The sequence below is a fragment of the Asterias rubens genome, chromosome 6 (genome assembly GCF_902459465.1).
Source record: "Asterias rubens chromosome 6, eAstRub1.3, whole genome shotgun sequence".
Lineage (NCBI taxonomy): Eukaryota > Metazoa > Echinodermata > Asteroidea > Forcipulatida > Asteriidae > Asterias > Asterias rubens.
In genome coordinates, this window is record NC_047067.1 from 10,348,374 (window position 1) to 10,371,350 (window position 22,977).

The 22,977-nt window shown below is 38.4% G+C and overlaps 1 protein-coding gene across 2 annotated transcripts in view; it reads left to right on the plus strand.

Annotated features, from left to right (window-relative positions):
• Nucleotides 1-8,235, plus strand: part of LOC117291574 (peptide-N(4)-(N-acetyl-beta-glucosaminyl)asparagine amidase-like) — a 29,991-nt gene extending 21,756 nt beyond the window's left edge. For both annotated transcript variants that reach the window (XM_033773378.1, XM_033773379.1), the window contains exons 10-12: nucleotides 2,227-2,406; nucleotides 4,720-4,906; nucleotides 7,916-8,235. In XM_033773378.1, coding sequence (XP_033629269.1) covers nucleotides 2,227-2,406; nucleotides 4,720-4,906; nucleotides 7,916-8,094 — 546 coding nt within the window. In that variant the 3' untranslated portion in view covers nucleotides 8,095-8,235. The remainder of the gene's footprint in view (nucleotides 1-2,226; nucleotides 2,407-4,719; nucleotides 4,907-7,915) is intronic.
• Nucleotides 8,236-22,977: the final 14,742 nt, after the last annotated feature.

The window sequence follows — 22,977 nt, forward strand, 5'->3', positions numbered from 1 at the left end:
TTGAGCAGAAATCACTAACTCCCCAACTTTTATATTAGCCATCATCGTTATGTGTCTTGCTTAAGGACACAAGTGTCACGACCAGGACTCGAACCCACACTCTGCTGAAACACCAGAGCTTGAATTCGGTGCTCTTTACTGCTAGGCCATGACACGCCATAGGGGTGGATCCAACTGGACTTGTCTCCGCCAAGATGTCACATTATCTCTTAAAATAGTCCCAACAGATCTTACCGTGCACTTCAGTTATCCTTGAATGGGATCCGGTTTTTGTTTATATAAATATCAATGATGTTTGTACAACGATAGTTGCTGCGATAAGTAAATAACGAGGTATGACTTTGCAAGTGGTTGAAATAAAAATGAATAATTCTCCCTTCAAACATTGATGTGAGTGATGCATCAACATTTGGTTGCTAAAGGTCGTGATGCAAACATGGTTAGTGTACATTCTTCATGTTTAAAGGTTATGGAAGGGCAACTCTATTCCAAGCCTACACACAAAAATACCCATTGTGGGTTAAGCTTCCAAAAAACACACCACAACAGTTTCTGGATTTTTTTCCAGGGTTTTTGTGTGGGAGTTAAAATTGTCAGCGTTTTCTTAAAAGAGTGATGTAGTTTAGACCAATGAATGAGACCAACACTGTCCATCTGAGATCGAGACCAGTCTCAAGATCTTTTAAAAAGGATAACAAAATAAAACCTTAATTGAATGTAGGTTTTTGTAATCAATTCTGTTGAGTTTTTTCACCTTGTATCAAACCTTTATTAGTTTTAACATTACCGCTGCACCGCTGTTCAGAGCTCTACATCGAGTGCCAATTAGTTTTGCGCATGCGCGAGATTTTCAGAAAGTCCAACATGAGATGAATTATTCATAGCAGTGACCCCATCGCTGTTTTGTGCATGTTTCTATGACTTTAACAGCGAGACCGAATGACGTCAACGATGAGTTTTGTTAGACTGTTGTGAGTAAAATTGAATTTCCCTGATATTAAAACAATGTTTGTTGTAGAGGAAAATTATTATTTTATCAAATTATTCCGTTTATATAGCAGCAAACCCTCTCTGGAATTATCAAAATCAGTGGGATTCCACCGACGTTTTTCTGACGCGGCCTACATGTTTCACATACAAACTTAACAAACGCATACACTGCACAATGTTTATACAATGTGCACACGTCACAAAAAGCGCAATTGCCCAATGCTTGTGTACATTACCCTTGATAAAAATTCTTCACCAGAACGTCGTCATGTGTTACAAAAATAAACAGGGAATTGTTTTCAAAGGGTTTGCTTTCTCAATTTTGAGTGGAAAACATCAGTTGTTATATATTTCTTACGTGTGAGGTCTATTTCTCAACAAGAAAATTCACATTACGTAGATTTTGAAGGATCAATTCGACTCAAAATCCGACCATCGCAACTAACTTCATTGCATATTCATGTTTAGTTTTCCATCTTGGCTTTTAATTGGTCAAAAATCGCGATGACCCCAGATCGTTTTCAACGGTTGAAAGGCTATGTTTTGTTTACGATTTTGACTCAAGAGGGCGCTCGTCAACAATTTCCCACATGCGCAAAACTAACTGTCAGCGAGTAAGCAGCGGTGGCTGGTATGGACACAAACAGAGTTATATCACAGATTGTCTTAAGTCTCATTTTTTTTAAACTTCCCAGTGTTGATAAACAATGCCGTGCTGGTTGGCATGGACAACCGAATGTTGGCAAAACATCATGTTAACCAAATTTAAATATTTTATTTGCAAACTTTCCATGAAAAAAATACCTCCTATGCTGATTTTGCTTTGTATCCAACAAATTCCAAAATATTTTTGAATAGTTGTATGACATTGTTACAAACTCTGGCCATCCATTTTTGTTTTGCATTTATGGCTTTCCATAGTTTGCAAATCGCGGTTGGCAAAAACTCGGGTTGTGACGTTGCAAAAGTAAGGCCATGACTCTGAAACAAAGGGCACTTTGTTCTATAGACAGTAATGCACAAGATCTCAGAGCAGGGCGCCCTAAAATAGAGGTAAAAAGAAGGTTGCCTAACCAGGCGCTGCGCATACAAACCTGTGCATTGTGATTGTTAAATCATCGTTTTACCTCCATGATGGTGGCTTGATGACATCAATGCATAAGGAAATCATGACTGATGTAGTGTCGCACCTTTAACCTGTTACTCTCTCTCTCTCTCGTTCTCTCTTAACACTAGGGTTATGTCTTCAAGTTGACTCCAGGGGAGACGTCCCAGAAGTGCTTGCATCTCAAGTACTGTCCCGCCTCCGATAAGTACATCCGCATATCCAGTGACAGCCAGCAGACAAAGGATTATCGGACTTGTGTTTATCAAAGCCAAAATATCTATCGCAAAGAGGAGTACGACTGGAATATGGTGAGTGTGGGCGACTGATTATTTTACTCAAAATAAAAGTTGTCGATATGCTATACGGGGTTTGAATATTAGGTGATTGTGGGCGTGTGGCACTGCTGGAGCAATTGATACAACACTTTCAATGTTTGCGTTTTTGTACTATAGAAGAGGAGGATTATTATACAGTAACTTTAGCGGGTGATGGTGCAAGTATGGTAATAAAGTTATCAATGTTTATTATGATTTTTGATTTTGAGCCACAAAGAATGGGAGGATTTGAGTAATGTATGGTTGGCCAGTTGATGGTGGTGTAATTAATACAGCAATAAAGTTATCAATATTTGTACTACAACCAAGAGAACTGGATTAAGGTGAGTTTGGGTGGGTGATGCTGCTGCAAAGGCAGCAATAAAGTTATTAAAAATATGCTAATTGTACAACAACAAGAAGGAGTAGGATTTGAGTAACTTAAGTTTGGGTGGTTGATGCTGGTGTAATGATTACAGCGACAAAGTTATCAATATTTGTACTACAACCAAGAGAACTGGATTAAGGTGAGTTTGGGTGGGTGATGCTGCTGCAAAGGCAGCAATAAAGTTATTAAAAATATGCTAATTGTACAACAACAAGAAGGAGTAGGATTTGAGTAACTTAAGTTTGGGTGGTTGATGCTGGTGTAATGATTACAGCGACAAAGTTATCAATATTTGTACTACAACCAAGAGAACTGGATTAAGGTGAGTTTGGATGGGTGATGCTGCTGCAAAGGTAGCAATAAAGTTGTTATTATATGCTAATTGTACAACAACAACAAGGAGTAGGATTTTAGTAATGTAAGTTTGGGCGATTGATGCTGGGGTAATTGATATAGCAATAAAATTATCAATATATGCTTTGCCTAAGATGTTAGAAACTCAAACAGAACTCTTTCTGAGGTCAACTGAAGATCTCCCATTGGTCAGTAGTTTATATGGCGTGCAGGCCTGTATGCCTCGTCTTTGAAAGGGCAAGGGCACCAAGGCATTTTCTCCTCGGTAAAAGGCACCCTGTGAGGAAATTGTAAGTTTTTAATGTAGCATTCCAAAGGCACCATCTAGATGATAACGGGATCATGGAGGCAATCGCATCAGTTGCCTCGATGAAGTATCAGGGCCCAATTTCATAGCGCTGCTTAGCAGCCGATTTTGTGCTTACTGTGCAATTTCTATTTCATAGCGCTGCTAACCGTAAGCATGCTAGCCTTCTGGTGCTTATCGCATGAAAATAAATGACGTCACAATGCAAATCCATGGTAACACACAATTTGGCCGCCCAATTTTTCTGCTAACCTGTGAAATACGCTAAGGCTTAAGCAAATTTTTCTGCTACAGTTAAGCAGCACTATGAAATTGGGCCCAGGACTGGGCGTGTATGCATGGTCACGTTTCTATCGTTTGACCTTTGCAATGGCAGCCTGTGCAGGGGGGGGGGGGGGGGGGGGGGGTGATGACCAGATGCGACTTACCAGAATTCAGTGATTGCAAGGTGACGAAGAAGAAATTGATATAATAGTCAATATGAAACGATATTGAACTTCCCCTAGCCCTATACATGTTTCATAGCCTAGGAATAACTCATAGCTTTCCGATTTAAAAATTTAGTTTTCATGCCTAAATTTCGCCCACTTATTCATTTCGGACTGTCGCTTGGAGGAAATGAGGAAGAAATACAACGGCTACGGGTGACTCAGTTACAAGTGTAATGTGATGGAGAATCAAGGGTCATGCTCTGATGCATTTTACCGCCTCTAAAATTTATGAGACTATGAGTGGGTGTAAACAAGGTGATGATGCAAAAATTGATTCAACAGACGTAGCATCAGTAAGCAATTAATCGTAGCATAAACAAGATATTGTTCAAGAGAGATTGTGCAGCTGTGTGATGGTGCTATAGTCTTATATTATCAATGATGTTATCAATTTGTGGTGCTAAAGATTGCCATAACTGTGATCATGGATAGCTCCGTGCTGTGGTTGATTAAAGCCTGATTTACACTTCACACGAAAGTGAGTGCATACAGAGTTTAAAATTAGTAGTGAAAGAAAATTTAAAATGTAACAATTCACGTTTAAACCCCTTTATCTTTGTTTCATTCTCTCACATCTCTTGGTGTTTCTACTTACACAACTTTTGAGGTTTTATCAGCGAAAAGCATAGATTATGCCATTTTTCAAATGAATAAGAAAATTGCAAATGATCTGAGTCAACAAATGTTTTGCTTGATCTTACCACACATGTAGCTGTAAGATTTAAGGACCAAGAGTTCAACTTGAATTCGCTCTTATTCTTTCTCAGGTTTATGTTGCTCGAGACAGTGGGGATACACCTGGGCACATTGCCTGGCGTTTTGACCTCAAGGAGTCGGGACTTGTTGTAGAGAGTATCACTATCGCTGTTGCCGCCAAAACTTACCAAAATGGGAAAGTCGTCTGGAAGGTGTTTGCCGATGGTAGACCTCCAAAGGAGCTGCCAGTCAATGAAGGTGAGTAGGGAAGAAATTCATTTAGTGCTTCAATAGGTTTAAAGGAATGTTACAGAATTGGTAAGAAACAAAAATCGTGAAGATCACAGATTTTTGTAAAGTTTACACGGTCTAATGATGATGATAGTAGAAAGCGTCTCTTGAAATATTTCTGTCTGAAATGTGATATTTCATGAGAAATAAATAATCTAACTTCGCGTTTGGAGTTTATCGCTCAGTGAGCGCTTTATTCATTTTTATTTTGGCATCGATGCAATGCAAAATTTGTGTAATTGATTTTTCACTATTCTCCTGTGACCTAGATGGCCGATCGATCTCAAACTTCAACAGGTTTGTCAGTTTATGTATATGGTGGTTTACATAAAGTGCTTACACTGCCAGCAACTGTTTCGTTTGCAAAACTCAATTCTGAAATGTTCCTTTAAGCGCAGATTTAAACTCATTTGTATTTTGCACATCTTCATTACTCATTTTCATCAGACTCAAAGTCCACATTAAAAAACAAGATATTACACAATGAGGTATAATACTTCCTTATAAATTGAACAAAAAAAGTGATTCGGTGTAAACAAATTGCCATTGAATTGACCAGAGTGATTTTGAATGTCTTAGACCCTCACAGTACGCTGGTTAAAAAGACACGTAATGTCATTCAGTTTTGCTTTTAAGGCACTATTGTCTTTAGAAACTGCAAATGAAAAGTCTAGAAGCAATGGCTGCAGTCAGGGCATACACAAGTTCAAAGACTTCTGAAACTTTACTATGGACTTCACAATTTGAACTTTCACAAAGTTAATTTTAAGGTTACTCGGCCGAGTTTGGTTTATGTACACGTATCTGTCTCAAAACCATCAGAATTCCCTCTAGCGGTGAAAACGATATTTTCAACATAACGGCTTTTTGCAAATAAGGGTTTATCAGCACAAGTGTAACTCAAACACCTCTAATCTGAACCTTATAATGGGGACCATAAATTGGCTTTGCTCCCACACACAAGCAAGCTGGGTACGCAGTTTATTGCCTCCCACTTGGTCGGTAAAATTGCTCTGTGTGATAAGATCTTGAGGTTGTGTGTGCAACTTAGAGCAAGAGGAAGATTAGAAACTTCACCACCGAAGCTAACATATTTATGGAAAGTATGAGTTGGGAAGTTTACTCCAACCTTTAAGCAAGAGAAAGTGTTACATAATGGAGAATCCAAATACTTATCCCGTAAAGGTGTAAATGTCATTGGGTATTTAATCGGTTACACACCTTTGTTTCGACACCACTATATGTTTCGATACCTTTTACTGTATTTTCCTGTTCCTTATCCTAATCCTAACCCTAACTCTAGCGTGTGAATCACGAGGGGGGATTTCGGAACATAGATGTAGGGTTGCTAGAACTTAGTGGTGTAAGAATGTAGACCAGTCGCCCTTCTATCATTTAAAGGATTCAGGTACTTTTTCTAAGTGTCCACAGATTTACTCTAAACTTGTTGAAGATAATGATTGAATTTGAAGATAATGACACTGTAGAAAGCTTCCCTTCAAATATTACTTACTGAAGTGCTAAAGGTTTTGAGAAATGACTTAAACAAGTCGCAAAATAATTTTTGTTTCAGTGAGACAAAAATTATTTTAGCAAGGAAAAAATCTATTAACCAGTTATGATATTATACCATAACATACGATAACTGGTTTATAGGTAGTTCCATTCTACATACTGAGACGATAGTTATTTTTGTGACATGTTTTTACTCAATTCTCAAAAACTACAGCACCTCATTAAGTAATATTTGAAGGAAAGCTTTCTACTATCATTATCTTGGAACTGTGCAAGTTTAGTGTAAATCTGTGGACATTGTGTTTAGTGTTTGAAAAAAAGTACATAGATCTTTTACACATCCTATTAAGTTTAAGGCATCCATAACTCAGCTTTTTTTTATTTTATAAAATACAATGGGCACGTTTGCAAGATAAACAAGGATTATATAATAATACCAGTTGTGTATTATCTGGGATGTTTTGTACAAACATTTCTGGGGTTTTTCTTCCCTCTTATTGAGGAATGGGGAAAAAAACTAAAGTGTCTTTGGAAAATTTGCTCTTACATGGCACTACCTAAGACACCTCCCTCGGTATTTGGTACTGATGTCAAGTTTCGAGTCAAATTGGCTTTTTAAGGCAGAAGATTGTTTAAGTCACAAATAGTTTTAACAGGGACAGAGGAGTATCGGGGAGGGACAGAGTTGCTACGCTACACTTTAATCATTTATTGAGGGAAAGTTAATACCAATATAAACCACAAGGGAAACTGACTGGGTAAACTTTGAAATGATTTTTGGGGTTGAACAAAGAATTGACTAGAGTGGGATTCGAACCAACGACCTCCGGATTAACGTGCCGGCGCTCAACCAACTGAGCTATCTAGCCCTATATTGGCAGTGTCCCTATTTTGTCAATATCTTTGTTCGGGGGTGCCAGTCAGAAGCCATACCTAAGGAGTGTTAACTGTTCTGTATTAGCGTCATTTTTTGCATGCACATTGAAAACGTACCCCCGGCAGCTACTTTAAAGGCAATGACAACAACATGAATAAGTAACTCCCCATTCATTCATTCATTCATTCACAAGCCTAATGGACCATTGAGTTGAATTGAATTGAATTGTTTTAATCATCAAGTATAACAAATACATGAATTTCAAATTCCAAATGTACAGCAACATACAAAATATTAAAATGTAAAAATATAGCCGGAGCGCCACATTCAAATTGAAGAAGTCCTTAAGGGTGCAGACAGTTTTAAATGCATCGTATTCCCTCTTGATTTTCTAATGATCAGAAAAAGCAAACGTTTACCTATCACTTAAGAGATCGCCTCAAAACTTCCTATCCGTTCTTTTCCACTATGAAAACCTAACAATTTATTCGTTGTTTTTTTTTCCCTCTTGTGAAGACTGATGGTTCTGAGTTTGTTTTTTTCATTTCTGATTGTCCTTTTTTTTCTTCTCCTCTCTCTCTCAGAAATCCAATTCACAACAATTACCGCTCCGATTTCCGGCGAGGACACCGTTAACCTGAGTGCCGATCTCACGGGGGGAACCGGTGATGTTGCCTACCAGCACGCTCAGATTTTCCGCATTGGCTTGGAAGATTACGACAGGTACCCTCTGGACATTATGATAAGGCTAAAAGCTAAGTAGGGGCTGTACATACATGAGCCAGTCATGGAATTGTTTTAAGCTTAAAGCCAGAGTCAAACTGCAGCTATAACGAAAACGATAACAATCACCATGCAAAGAGATCATATTCTATTGGTTGAATTAGCGTGTGCGTATTCTGTGTGGAGCAATTCAACCAATTGAATGTGTTCTCTTTGCGTCGTGATCATTATCGCTTTTGTTATTGCTGCAGTGTGACTCGGCCTTTACTCTTTCAAATTTTCTGTTTTTCAATGACTTTTCTTGGCTTTTTCCTGTTTATGTTTTACATTGATTAACCACAGGAAATTTGACAGTGGTGAAAATGACAGTTAATTTTTTAAGGTCATTTTCATATCCAGAAAAGCAAAATTTTGATTCTGAGGGTTTTTTTAATATAAAAGAGACTCTTCAGCAGCCATTTTTTAAGGCAGGGTATATTGTTGGTAATTTGTCAAAGACCAGGGGTGGATTTCACAAAGGGTTAAGACTAGTCTTATCCCGAGAAAGGCTGTCCTAAATTAAGACTAGCCATAAGTTTTGTATATCTTTTTTATATCTCCTAGGACTAGTCCTAAGTTAGGACCAAGTCCCCTGGTTTATACCAACAAATGCATACTATATAGAAAAGTTTGCGGTAACACCATGTAATAACAATCTCTCAATGAGTTGGGGTGGTTCTGAAAAGAACCGTTGGATTAACTCGACGTTTCGATCAGTATGCTCTGATCGTCTTCTGGAGAATGCTGGACTCTGATGCATACTAACCAACTAATACGCAAATTTAGGATCAATTGGTCTTCAAAGTTGTGTCCCACTTATTGAATGAACAGTATAAGGGGTAGGGGGTTGAGGAGTGACCCATGGGACAATTGGTTCTAGGTTGTCACACCACTGTGGTAGGCTTCAGGGTATGTTTCTCCAAACTTTGGCCGAACACAAACACATAAATTTAGCTTTTATTATAAATCAAGTTTAAATCATATCAAAGATGAAGCTAACATTTTCATTACAATTAAAAATTAAGTTTTTTCCCTTCTTTTTTTATATTAATGAGGATAATATCATAGTTGTATATTATTTAAAAATTCATAAATGAGGGTAATGATTATTATAAAGTTATATATTAATTTCAAATTTATAAGTATATTTAGTTCCCATCCAAAGAAAAACCAACTACCATTTCCAGAATCCAAAAGAGGATGGGGTTTAAACAATAAAATAGCAATAAGTTAAAATAAAAAAATAAACAAATAAAATAAAAACACAGTATGAAACCACATACCCATAGCAGTTCACAAATTGTTTCTTATTGAAAGTCCAAATTATTTTAGCTAACATGAACTTTTGTAAATGATTTTTTTTTTTGCAGCAATTGTTTCCTTCAATTCAGAACGACCTTTGTATAGTGGGAATTGAAGCTGTGTGGTTTGTGTTCATGATTAATGTGAATTGGTCGTCATGGACTGAGAATTGTGATTGCTGTGTCTCTGCGGTCAGTTGACGGTCAATTATTTTCTGGGATGTTGTATCACGAAAAATCCTTCATTGAAAAATTTGTATAAATAGGTCTACTTGAAATTAAAGGGAATGGACAACATTGGGCATGTGTCACCTGAACAGTTGGAAGTCAATAACCCTCAGGTAAACAATTAAGCATGATTTTTACACTGTATCCCTTTAATTTGGCTCTCAAATATTTTATCTGTATGATATTTTGAGGGCCTACAAACTATTAATCAGGACGATGCTCTGTTTTCTCTTTTTCTGTGGTGCACCCCGTGAGTGAGATAGGCTATTTCTGAGTTGGATTTGAAACTTTGCATGGTGGGAATATGATATGGAAATGTTGGCGCCATGCGGTAACGCCATGTTATGACTATCTCTAAATGAGTTGGGGAGTGGGGGTGGGGGCGGTTCTGAAAAGAACCGTTGGTTTCAACTTGACGTTTCGATCAGTATGCTCTGATAGTCTTCTGAAGCTGGACTCTGATACTGCATTTCTGAAACCATTTGTCTTGTATTTCTGAAACAACTTGTCTTGCTAATTCTTATCGAACATCTAACTACCTCAGAGTAGATGATTTATGAATCGGGATTTTTCGTAGTAGTATCTTCGTATGAGACAATCTTACCTTGTGAAATGAGTTACCATTTATTTACCAGGATGTGTGAATGTGATCGCACAGTTTCCCTCAAGATGCCTCGTAGACCAGTACAATGTCAAATGTGTACACAATTTGTCAGCTGGTCGAACGTTCAAGTAAAAAACAGACAGTGATGATCAATTCGAATCAATTTGGCAGGCTTTTTTTTCTCGGCGAAGATGAAGCTGTGTACCAAATGAGGTCTTTTGGCTGTGGTGTGATGGTCATGTGAACGCAAAATCCCATTCTTCATCACTGATGAAAACCTTGTGTGAACATGGGTGAGTCCACAGAGTTTTTCAAAACCCTGCCTCATGTGGACCTCTTTTGTTCTCAGGTCCCCCTTTGTATGCTTACCCACACGCTCAGGCTTGTATACGCCTACAACCGTGGACATCCTATAGACCCTCTTTTATTTATACAACTGCTCCCATTAGGTTTGTACTCGTTTCCATCTTAGGACCTCTCCCTAACCGTGGAACCTTTTGTCCTTTTGTTATTAACTCCCCAGTTTGAATGTGTATGTACTCGCGCATACAAACAACCATGGATCCAGTCCTGCTATTGTTGTTCCATTATTTCCTCTTTTCTTTTCTCTTTTTTTTTTAGTTTTCCCTTGTGGGGCCCAGGTTGAACAACAACATTTCATTGTGGGGTCCATTCTTCCAGTATGGTACTTCCATTGTTCTCCTGTGGGGTGCCACTACTCACTAGAACCAAGAAAACCTTGTGGTAGCATTGTTCCATTGTTATAAGATACCATGTAAGTTGTAAGCCTTTGACACACAGTTTTGTGAAGAACCTGGTGTTTGAAGAATGTCCACATGGAGACATTATTGTTTCCCTAGTTTGGGTTGTCCTCTGTCACCAATGTAAGGTACCTGAGAGTAGACCCTTTTTTATGAAAGTAAAGACCCGGGCACACAGGCCCCGATAATGAGAACAAAACGAGAAACATAAAAATGCACGCCCTCGATTGGTTAAATTGTTTTACGCAGAATACGCCCACGCTTATTGAACCAATCGAAGGCGTTCATTTTAATCGTTCTCGCTATCGTTCTCGCTATCGTTCTCGCCATCGTTCTCGTTTTCGTTCTTATTATCAGGGCGTGTATGTTTTCGTTCTCGTTATCAGGGCGTGTGTGACTGAGCCCTTACTGGTTTCCGCAATTGCTGTTCTATTTTTTCCCTTTTATGAAGAAATCCTCTATTGGTAATTTACTAGCTAGAACAAAGAAATATTGTGGAGGAAGCATCCTTCCATCAGGCAAAGTAGTGAAGTACCTAATAGTGAATTGCCTCATGTAAGCACACCCTCACATAACATAGGAACAGTACCATACTTCATTAGTGGCCATAGTGAACGACGAATACTGTGCAAATAAAACCACCAATATTGACTGACTGGTTGATGGGCTACGGGAAAATGTGACATGGTCTCAAAATTAGGTTAATGGATGTTATCAGCGAGTCATTCAATTAGGCTAAGCGTATTTAGCAGTATTTAAATTGAATCTGAGTTTGTCCGGACGCGTGGCTTTTAAACTATGATTAATGATTATTTCAAAAGAAACAGTCGCTCTCCACATCATACACTCTTTCGTAGTAAAAATAAATGACACGAAATGTTGTGGTTTTTATGTCAAAGCAACTGCTGGGCACATTATTTGGTAATGGTCAAAGACCTGTAGTGTCACTTGGTGTACCTGAACATATACAGACAAAAACCAAATCTTAGAACATTTGGATTTAATTGGTCGTCGAAGCTGCAAGGGAATAATGAAAGAAAAACGCAATTGCTGCACGTGTACCTTCTGGGGTCGATCTCACAAAGAGTTAGGACTAGTCCTAACTTAAGCCTAGTCCTAGGAGATATACAAATTGCATGGATAGTCCTAAGTTAGGACGAGTAACTGGTCCTAACTCGAGATAAGACTAGTCCTAACTCTTTGTGAAATCCACCCCAGATCCCTAAAAAGGGCTTTAGGTCTGAAGTCTTTTAACATTTGAGTGAGAACCTACCCCTTTCTCAAAAACTATATACTTCTCCGTTGCTCCTTATACCATGCTAACAATAATGGTGAGTAATTATCTTGAAACATCGTGGGTTTCCACTCTTTTGTAATTGGGTATCACCCCATCCTCCTACACTGCAAGGAAGCTTGGCTATATGACGTCATGAGATAACCTCGAGTCCAAAGAATGAGAAACCGAGTTGATACCACAATTGCTGTCCTTCCGTTGCAATGTGAGACTTATTTATTGTTCGACCCCGCAGGCGAGGTTTTCCAACCCCGATTCCCCAGACCAGACCCCAGGTTAGCTTTATCACCTTCAAATTCCCTAGACTGGCACCGTTTGAATGGATTTCTGAGCACATTATACGCTTCCCAAATGTAAAATTTAGTGTGCGATGTTGATGTTTTGGCCTATTACCACAAATAAATGTTATCTTTTGGGACTTAATTACTTGGAATTGGTTGACTTGGCTTAGGTGAAAGGGGGGAAATTTCGACTTTGAAAACAAAAGGCTTGGTATAACGTTCTCTTATGTAGGGCGCCCTGTTGAATACAGGCCTATATGTAAGGTCAGTATACAATGTTTGTGTTATTGCCACAGACAAGTGTATCTTTTGAGTTGGTAGACTTTGGGATTTTTTAATTTAAATGTTATCATTCAAACCAGAAAGCTTTAAGTGCCCTTTTGTATGGTGCACTTCAATAGATGAAAGGTCAAAAAAGGTTTCTCTCTCCTCTGGCTCATCCTGCGCGCCGCGCCTATACTTTTTTAGTTAAACAAAATAATTGTCTGAAATTTTACCTAAGTTCTAATGTTTCGCTCTCTCATCCCTCAGGAAAAGAAAGAGAAATAAGATCATCGGTAGGTAATAGCATATCATATTTATTCATTGAATAAAATTTAGATTATGAGCCATAAGTCTACCCCCCCCCCCCGAAAAAAAAAAAAAAAAAACAGAAAAGAAAAAAACAAGCAGAAAAATTTTCGGTCATTTCATAATTACCCATTTGTTTGAAGTGCAATGTCTCTGAAAATGCTCTATACCATTTATAGCTGCATGCTGTATCGGCTTCTATCCAAATAGTTTTTATTTCCATTAATTTTTAAGAGTGATTGCAAAACGTCTCTTCCCTTTAACTTTCTTTGATGCATCGTTGACATGACACTTTCATACAGATTTGTATTAAGTGAATACAGGGGAAAGTTATAAAAGGAACACCATTAATAAATGGGACTTTGGTTTTGACTGCCACGGATTTAATAAGCAGTTATCTGACAAAGCCACGTGCCTTTGTATCGCTCGGTCGGCAATGTCAAAGAAAATGTTCAATCATTAATGTAATGTAATGTTTGCCCCCCCCCCCCTCCCCTCCCCTTCACCATTGGCTTTATTTTAAAGGGTCTATGTACTTTTTGTAGGACAAAAAAAAAACAGTGTCAGCAGATTTACATTAAACTCACACAGTTTGAAGATAATGATGATAGAGTTTTTAAGAAATGAGTAAAACAATGTCATGAATATAATGTTCGTTTCAGGGATCATGAGACGAAATTTATTTGAGAATGTAAAAACGTACTTCAATGACATTGTTTGACTCGTATCTCAAAAACTACAGCACCTCAGCAACTAATATTTAAAGGTACGCTTTCTACTATCATCTTAAAACGGTGTAAGTTTGATGTAAACCTGTGGACATTGTGTTTTGTGTTACAAAAAGTCCTTTAACGAAAGCAATTTTAGTTTTTGAGTTCAACCAACACCATACCTACAATCATCAATGTACTCTATTTGTAATGGGACAAACAAAGCACACTGCTTGAAACATTGGGCATTTTCTCAGAACCACAAAACAGCTGTATATTAATACAGTGTAAAACTTGGGGAATGTTGGCTGGTAACCTGTTTTTGTTAAGCAAATTGTTCATGTGCTTAGAAGGTTTCTGTGCTTACAGGCGCTATGAAATTTGACAACCACATAACAGCTGTATATTAAAACAGTGTAAATTTTGGGGAATGTTGGCTGGTAACTTGTTTTTGCTAAGCAAGATTTTCATGTGCTTAGCAGATTTTTATGCTTACAGGCTTTATGAAATGGGGCGATGGTTTTGAATATAAAACACCATACGCGAATTATAAAACCGGGTGGGAGTTGTTGAACGGTAGGGGGCAGGAGTATAGCTACGGCCCCGATAAACTTTTAAAAACGACATCTTTGGGGTCGGACCCCAATACAAAATGTATTTGGTTATTGTATAAGGTTGAATCAGAATTTGATATGTTGAGAGTTATTCCATCCAAGATTAGGCTAGGGATTCTACTCAAGTCAAGGGATTTCATTCATCAAACTAAATGAGGTGAAAAACATTGCCATGAACAAATTCACACCATGAAACTCCACCTCTTTACGAAAATTGCCCCATTTATCCAAATGATTAGTTTCATTTCAAGAAGTTATTTTAATGGGTTGAAATAACCTTGTTGAATGCGCTCTTATCAATGTATCTTCCCAACCCTTAAAACAAATAAAAGATCAGAAGGGACCACTTTGGGAAGGACAAACCCTTAAACAGTGACTGCTAAAGTTGAAAAGGGAACATTTTGTTCTAATCTTCCAGCCGGGAAAATAGCTACCGTGCCGAATTGGCGGCTAATCCAATAGGCTGCAATCCCTTGATGTCTCAATTATTAGTTTATAATCAACCCCCAGGAAAGATGAGTGGGTACTAAAGGGAAGTGTTGATACGGAGTCCAGAAGAACTTTTTTTCTAGGGGTTTACAGTTTTCCTTGAGGGGTTTCAGCGGCTTTTAATTTATCACCGTCTTAAGAGGCTCTTGGCGGCTTGACGACTGGCCAATATAAGGGAGGTTGATGGGGGACTGGCAAGGCAGTAGCGGTAGCAGGGAAGAAGTGTAGTTTGTACCATCATTTCCTTCCTCCATGGTACCATCGGGGCACAACTTTTCATATTACATTGACAACGAATATGGAACGACTAACAAACTGCTTTTTTATAGCAGGGCCAAATCTCACAGAGCCTAAACCAGTAAAAAAGTAAAATGCATATCAGGGCCCAATTTCATGGCTCTGCTTTACCGTAAACACATAATCGCCGCTTACGGAAGCAGGGAATTCTGTGCTTATATACGGCAAGCGTATTTCACGGGTTAGCGGCGAATTTGGGCTTCTGCGCCTGCGTACTCAACGTAAACTAGGCATTCTACGCTTACAAGGCTAGGGCAAAACTAGGCATTCTACGCTTACAAGGCTAGGGCAAAAATTCGGCGCTTGCACGTAAACGGGGGATGGTGATCGTAAGCACAGAACTCGGCGGTAAGCAGAGTCATGAAATCGGGCCCTGAGTAAGTTTACCATCCTTTTTACTTGTGCTCATGAAGAAAATCTTCTAGCAATAAGTTATGCTTGGGCACCTCTATGCAATTGAGCACTGGCCATCAAACCACCTCGTTCCCAATCGCAGTAGTACGATTCTGCTTTATGATTTTGTTTCAACTTGAAAAGGAATCTGGCATGGATAAATCTTGCAGTTCCTCGTTTATTAAGGTCGAGTTACCATTGCGGCCTTGTCAAAACAGCTGACCACTGCTGGATTGCGCATGATGCCATTGCCCGCCATATTTAATGACAAAAAAGCACCATCTTGTATTTTTTATACTGTCAATAAAAAAATACCGGCAATTAATTATACCAATTGGACGTAAACAAATCCCACTGACTTTTTCTTCAATTTGACAAATTATTGTGACGATTTTCCCTTAATTATTGGCAGCCATTTTGGACGCCATCTTGAATATCACCAGAATGGCGAGAGGCTGAATTGTTAGACTGGAAGAATCCAGGGATAGTTGTGTGTGTGGTTGGGGGGGGGGGGGGGTGGGGTGCATAGATACCCTCCATAGAAGCAAACCTATATCCTGCTGCCGTTTAGCCGATGGCCGTATCCGAGTTAGCGGCTGCAGCTACGACTATGGCCGTTCCTAAGGGTGTTGCTACTATAAGGATGTCCTATATACCTCAATGCACGATGACGCGGAAATCTAGCTGTTGTCACCAATTCGGACACTCATTCGAAAGTAATGAAGCCCTTGTTTTCTAAGTCTTTATACACACAGAATGAACAAAATAAAGACGACGAAATGAACCAGGGTTTGAAAGTATTCACTGACAGAATGTGGCACTTTACACAAAATATCAAGAATTTTATTTCGTGGTATTTCTACACGATGTAATTTTATTATTTAGAAATTAAAAATGATAACCTGTATGTGACATTTGTTGACAGAATTTCGTTTAATTTTTGATATATTATCGAGACTTCGATGCTGTTAATAAAAATACATTGTTTAATATTTATTTTCCGCATCTACACTCTTGACAAATCCGGGACTTGGCTAAAAACACGCTTTTCGTTAGGGAACTTCCCAAGTCGTGCCACAGACTGTTTTTGAAGGCTGTGTTAAAAACAAACCACAAGCTGCAAATGGCTTTCCGTTTCCAGTTAATTTGGGGAATTTTTTATATATTTTATTTCAAACAAGTCATTTATTTATCACCTACAAGTTTTGTCTTTAACACACAGAAAATATCCATCCCAATCAAAATATATACCTTGGACGAGAGAGCTTTCACAAAAATGGCAAAGTCACACCAGGTGGGTTATTATATTACACGAAATGACTTTATTAACACCCTGCGGGTATTCGAACATTCTGAAATAACACTTAAATACACTGGACACTGTTAGGTAATTGTCAAAGACCAGTCTTCTCACTTTCGCAAACCTGTGAAAATTTAATAATGAAAGAAAAACACCCATGCCACACGAAGTTGTGTGCTTTCAGATGCCTTGAATTCGAGACCTCAGCTGAGGTATCGAATTCAATTCAAATCTTATTTTAGTAATTAATTTCTCAAAAACTATGTACTTCAGAGGGAGCCGTTTTTCACTATGTTTTATAATACAGCTCCCAATTTCTCGTTACCAAGTTGTTTTTTTATGCTAATAATTATTGTTATTTAAAGTGCGTATATATAGTAAACCTTCCTTCCAGGGCCAAATTTCATAAAGCTGTTCGGCAGAAAACAAGTCTTAGCAATTTTGTTTTGCTTAATAGCAAAATATAATTGGGCACCAGTTGCAACAATGTAAACTTCGTGGAGCTTTAGCTTCTAACCTGTTTCTGTTAAGCAAGATTTTTCAGTGCTCAATGCTGATTTTTTTTTTCTTTGCTTACACAGGCTTTATGAAATTGGGCCGAGTTGATATTTAAACTTTCCGAACATAGTCCAAACCATTGTTATTCTATTCAACCAATGGCAAAATCTAGCTGCTGGTTGACGTGAGACCGTGGCCCAATTTCATAAAGCAATTTACCAGAAATACTGCTATGCAAAGTTGTTTGCCAAGCAAAAAACATCACTATTTGCAACAATACACTTTTTAGGAATATCGGCTTAGTAATATTTTGTTGTGCTTATTAAAAGTTTGTTGTGTGGAGGTTTCATATTAACAGCCGTGCCCCACAGGGTAAACTTAACCTTTTTGTCATAGAACATTAATTTTTACTTTTATATTCCACATATCAATATTACTCAATAAAGGCATGGAACAGCATTAGCTTCAATATGTTAACATACTCTGATTTGCTATACCTTGAATTAAAATATACATCTTTCAACCACAGTGATGATGATTCAGCGCATATATATATATAACAAAATAATTTAAGACTCGTACTTATAATAATTTAAGGCATGCCGATTTTGGGTTAATATCATCCCACCAAAATACAAGATGATTGTCAGAAATTGGGATGAATTTAACAGAATGCTGATCCGTGTCTTTACAGAACTTGTTTAGGAAATGCACATAATCACTACTGACATCTAAACCATAAAAATCTGAAATATTTGAATAGTACACCATTGTTCTTGTTTTGATGACCGATGAACCGAGAAAACTGAATAAGATTCTTCTAAAACTTTGATGAAATTTTACACCGAGAACGCATCACAACGAAACGCCCAAACGTCGTCTGCAAAGTGAAGAATAAGAAAAAGGAGAGAAAAGTTGGCACGGTTAGAATCAACCAATCAGCGCGTCCGACTCTTAGGAGTTGGCTGCGTGTGTACTTCTACCAGACAGCAGTTTTTCCGCCATGTTGTTACACACGGACCGGACATGTGTGAAGAATTGTCGTTCCAACAGAAACACCTTCTCTCGCGAGGTAAGTCCTTAAACATTTCTGTCAATTCTAGCAAAAACACTGGTTTTTTTTGCCGCTGTCAAAGAGCACTTGAACGTGGGAGGTGTTAAATGACATTGACAGCGCGGTAAATATTGCACATTGTGAAATGAAATTATTTACGGCGTGCGTTCATTGCTTGTTTTTGTAAATGTAATGTATTAACAACAAGGACGCAGGTGGACCTAAACAGATACAAATATAGGCATTCTGTGTGCTGTTGTAGATGGAATTAATTCGGTAAAACAACACACGGATAACTTTCCGTATGACGCCACCACTTGTTCACAAATTTTTACAAAAAGGGTTATCTAATTGAGGTAAATAAGATACTATATTAGTTCATATCGAATAAAAAAGTGGTGGCGCCATACGGAAACTTTTCCACGGCAAGAGCCCTGGTGTTTATGTGGTAGGACGTCAGTGTCCGTTCTACTGCTAAGGGGAGTCTAACATGGGCGTGCACAGAACTATTTGCAAATCTTAAAAAAACAATGTCACTCTCGCTTTGTCACACTCCATGATTGCTGCTTTAAAACTGATATAAAAGTGCTCCAATCCCCTCTTTTAAGAGTGACCGACATGCATTTTTATCGCAGTGTTTGATTTATATCGAAGATGAGACAAATTGTCAATGGTATTCAACTCATTGTTAAACTGTTGGTGTATCTCAGGTCAGACATTATGCAACCTTATACTATTCCAGAAAAAAATGTGTGTCAGAGAAATAAATGTTTCCATACTTCAACACACTCCTTGCCTCTGGTACCATCAAATTATCTTAAAGACATGGACACTATTGGTAATTTTCAAAGACCAGTCTTCTCACTTTAGTGTATCTGAACATATGCATAAAATAACAAACCTGTGAAAAATTGAGCTCATTTGGTCGTCGAAGTTGCGAGATAATAATGACAGAAAAAAAACACCCTTAAGATGCTTGATTTCGAGACCTCAAATCAAAATATAATTCTGAGGTATCTAAATCAAACTCGTAGAAAATTATTTCTTTCTCGAAAACTACGTTACTTCAGAGGGAGCCATTTCTCACAATGTTTTATACTATCAACCTCTCCCCATTACTCGTTACCAAGTACTGAGGATTTATACTAATAATTATTTTGAGTAATTACCAGTAGTGTCCACTGCCTTTAAGAATTCCCGAGATTCACATAGCATTACAAAGACACATTGGTTGGGGGCACATTATCGAGCACGAAAATTGTGCACCTCAGTATGTATAACATCACAAAAGAAAGAGCATTCAATATAACAATAGAAGGTCAACCTACCAGCTGTTTAAAAGTCCTCCTGTTCTTGTAGCAAAGCAGCGATCCTGCGAAATCTGTTCATCCTGCAGAAGAAAAGCACAACATTCCAGTTGAACAATGCTGATAGATCAAAGCTGTAACATGGTCTCAAATTCATTCTGAAAGTTGCATTGTATTTCGGGCACTTGTTTTGGGGGGTTGGAAAATATTCAACGCAGTAGCATTGTTTAAGCGGCAGTAAAGGTCCTAGGTGTCAGTGTTCAGGGTCACATCGATTGCGACCGATAGTTATTGGTATTGCATAGGTGATAGTACGTGTCCCATGGGGAGAGGGGATAAATCCCGACTAGCACCAATTGTGATGATGATGAATACTATTACAGTATCAAGTTTTAAACCCCAAGGGAAACCGACTTGGTAAATGTTTTTTCAAATAATTTTGGGATTGAACAATATTAATATTTTGACTTATTTTTAGGGCCTATATAGGTACTAGGCCCCCTATGTATATATTTAGTTTTATTTTCTCAATTATTTTCCCGGTATAAGTTTTTATAAATAGGTAAGATGTAGGACAAACACAACTTTTTATTGTCTACTACGAAGTGTTGATTGGGGATTTTTAAATCTTTAAACTTGCTAAGAAAGATGGATTTAAAATGGTGGGATACAATCTATAGTAGCGTTTGCGAAACCCTTTTTTTTTTTTTTTTTACATTACCTCACTCTTTGAGTACGGTAAATTAACCACAACCATAAAATTGGCAATCAACGTTGTGTGATAAAAACATTTTTACTACTTTGTTTTTAATACCGCAAACCAAGAATAGAGTTAACCACAACCACAACAACAGTGGTTTACTAACAATCAAAAAGGTATGCCTACTTGTTGTTTAATACCTCAAACCACCACTAATAGAATACAGTTAATCCACAACAAACAAATTGAAATTTTATATAGGCCATGCAATAAACCACCACACCATATAAAAAAAAAATTAACAACAGTGGAAGTTATAACCACAGGAACAAAAAGGGTTTTCCTGTGAATGGCGTACCGCAAACCAATGTTGTGAAAGCACAAAAAGACAGAAATTTGGTAAAACCTTATGAGATTTTTAAAAAGGTGTCTGTGCAAGCCTCCAACATATGTCTTAATTGTGTAACTTTTTTGTGGTTATTGAGAAAAGTACTGATTGTTTTTGACCGTTCGAATGGCAGAATTTAAAAGATTATATTGCTCATCAGAATTGTAGTGCCAGTCCCAAAAATAGAACATTTTAAGATCCCTTAGTTTTTTTGATAATTGCCGATACTCAACCATAATCGAAATCACAATGATTTGAGCTCAGTAAGCAAAGCAAAGCCAGGGAAGGAGTGCGAAATCCCCGTGGCTCATCCCTAAAACCCATGACACCAACAGACGTCAGCGAATATTAATCCCCTTAAGACTTGAAAATATCCCCGGGATGGATGATCTTCAGTGAGCCAAGTAACGCGATCAAAATGTTTAGGTTACCCTATGTTATCTGATCATGCAGATTCTGGTATCTCGTAAACTCGCCTTTCTCCTGAAGACGAGCGTCGAAACGTCGAGACCAAACCGGTGTCAGATGCAATTGTGTCCGCCATGCAATACTGTCCGCTCCGGACACTTTTGCATATGCAATTGTGTCCGGGGCTATGCAAAAAACGTCCGGTGGACATGTACATGTATGTGCACGCGTAAGCGAGCGTGCAAGCACTCACTGAACCTACGTATTGGCAACATGAATATTATTGTCATTCATGACATGCACTTTATAGCTTGTAAAAAAAAATGGCGAACATGTTCCGTCAACCAAGGGCGTTTAATTTACTGCAAGGACGGTTTTGCCCGGGGCGGACACAACTGCATATGCAAATGTGTCCGGGCGGACACAATTGCATTATGCAGCAGCGTCCGGGCGGACACGATTGCATATGCAAAACCATTCGGCGAACATTATTGCATATGCAATAATGTCCTCCGGATAGTATTGCATAGAGGACATAATTGCATGCGACACCGGCTCTTCTCGCCAACACTCACACAAAAGAAGAGATTTACGCATTCTGAAATTATGCATCCCTCTTTCTTTCAATTGTCCCTGTGCTTAAGATTTTCCAATAGACTTTGAACGCAAAATTTCTTGTGGAGCACCCCGGTCTTTAGAATTTCCCTACGGAGTCCTTTTATTCTCCCTTGTTTGTTTGGTCCTTGGTCTCTAGAAGGTACCGAATATGAGAGTAAGTTTACTATTTATTTATAGTTTCTTCCTATATTTCTAATTCTCCACACATGTAAAGCTTCAAATAATAACTCACCTTTCGTTTGATTGAAATAAGTCGGTGGCAAAGTCCCTCTTGTCTTGTTTATCGTCGAACAGCATCGATGCCGGTACCATCCTTCTGTCCATCGGCGACCTGTAGCGGACTGACCCTACCGGTGCATCTCGCGTCCGTATCCAGAGAGCATTGCTGAGATCCTGGTTACGGGTCGGGGGCCTAGCGTTTCTTGACGGCGGACTAAAGGTATCAGCGTCCTTGCTCTGTTTGTAGTAGTTGACTGCGTTGCACGTCCATACGGTAAAAACCAGGAGCAGGGCGGCAGTGGCGAGTAATTTGTGGCACATTGTGTTGGTGGTTGTGGGTGGTCTGATGATGCTGTGAGCTCTGAAGAAAAAGAAATTTGACAATCAACTTGTGACTGGGAATACAGTTTATACCACTTTTGTAATCGCGAGAGTTGCTGATTATCATGCAATCACCGCCACACTGACATTGTCCAATCGGAAACAAGCGAGCAGCTATTGCACCAATCACGTTCATTTCCTCTTTGTGACGTGTAGCTTCAGTCGGGTTTCTATTGGCGGGCGGCTTTATATATAGGCTTTAACTATTGTACATCACACCGTAATGTTATCCACGTGTTCATGAACTGCATCTCTGATTGACTATAGCTAGAAATTTACATTTTATCTCTGCTCCTATATACTCATCTTCATTTTGTTGACTTGATTGGACGTAAGATATTAAAAGCCCCATCCACAGCACAATAAGTAATGTGAATATCGCGCTATCTTGACCAATGGGTAATTCGTGTTGATTGTCACACAGGTTGGAAATGACAGAAAAACAAATCAATTGACCCGCCGGTAATTT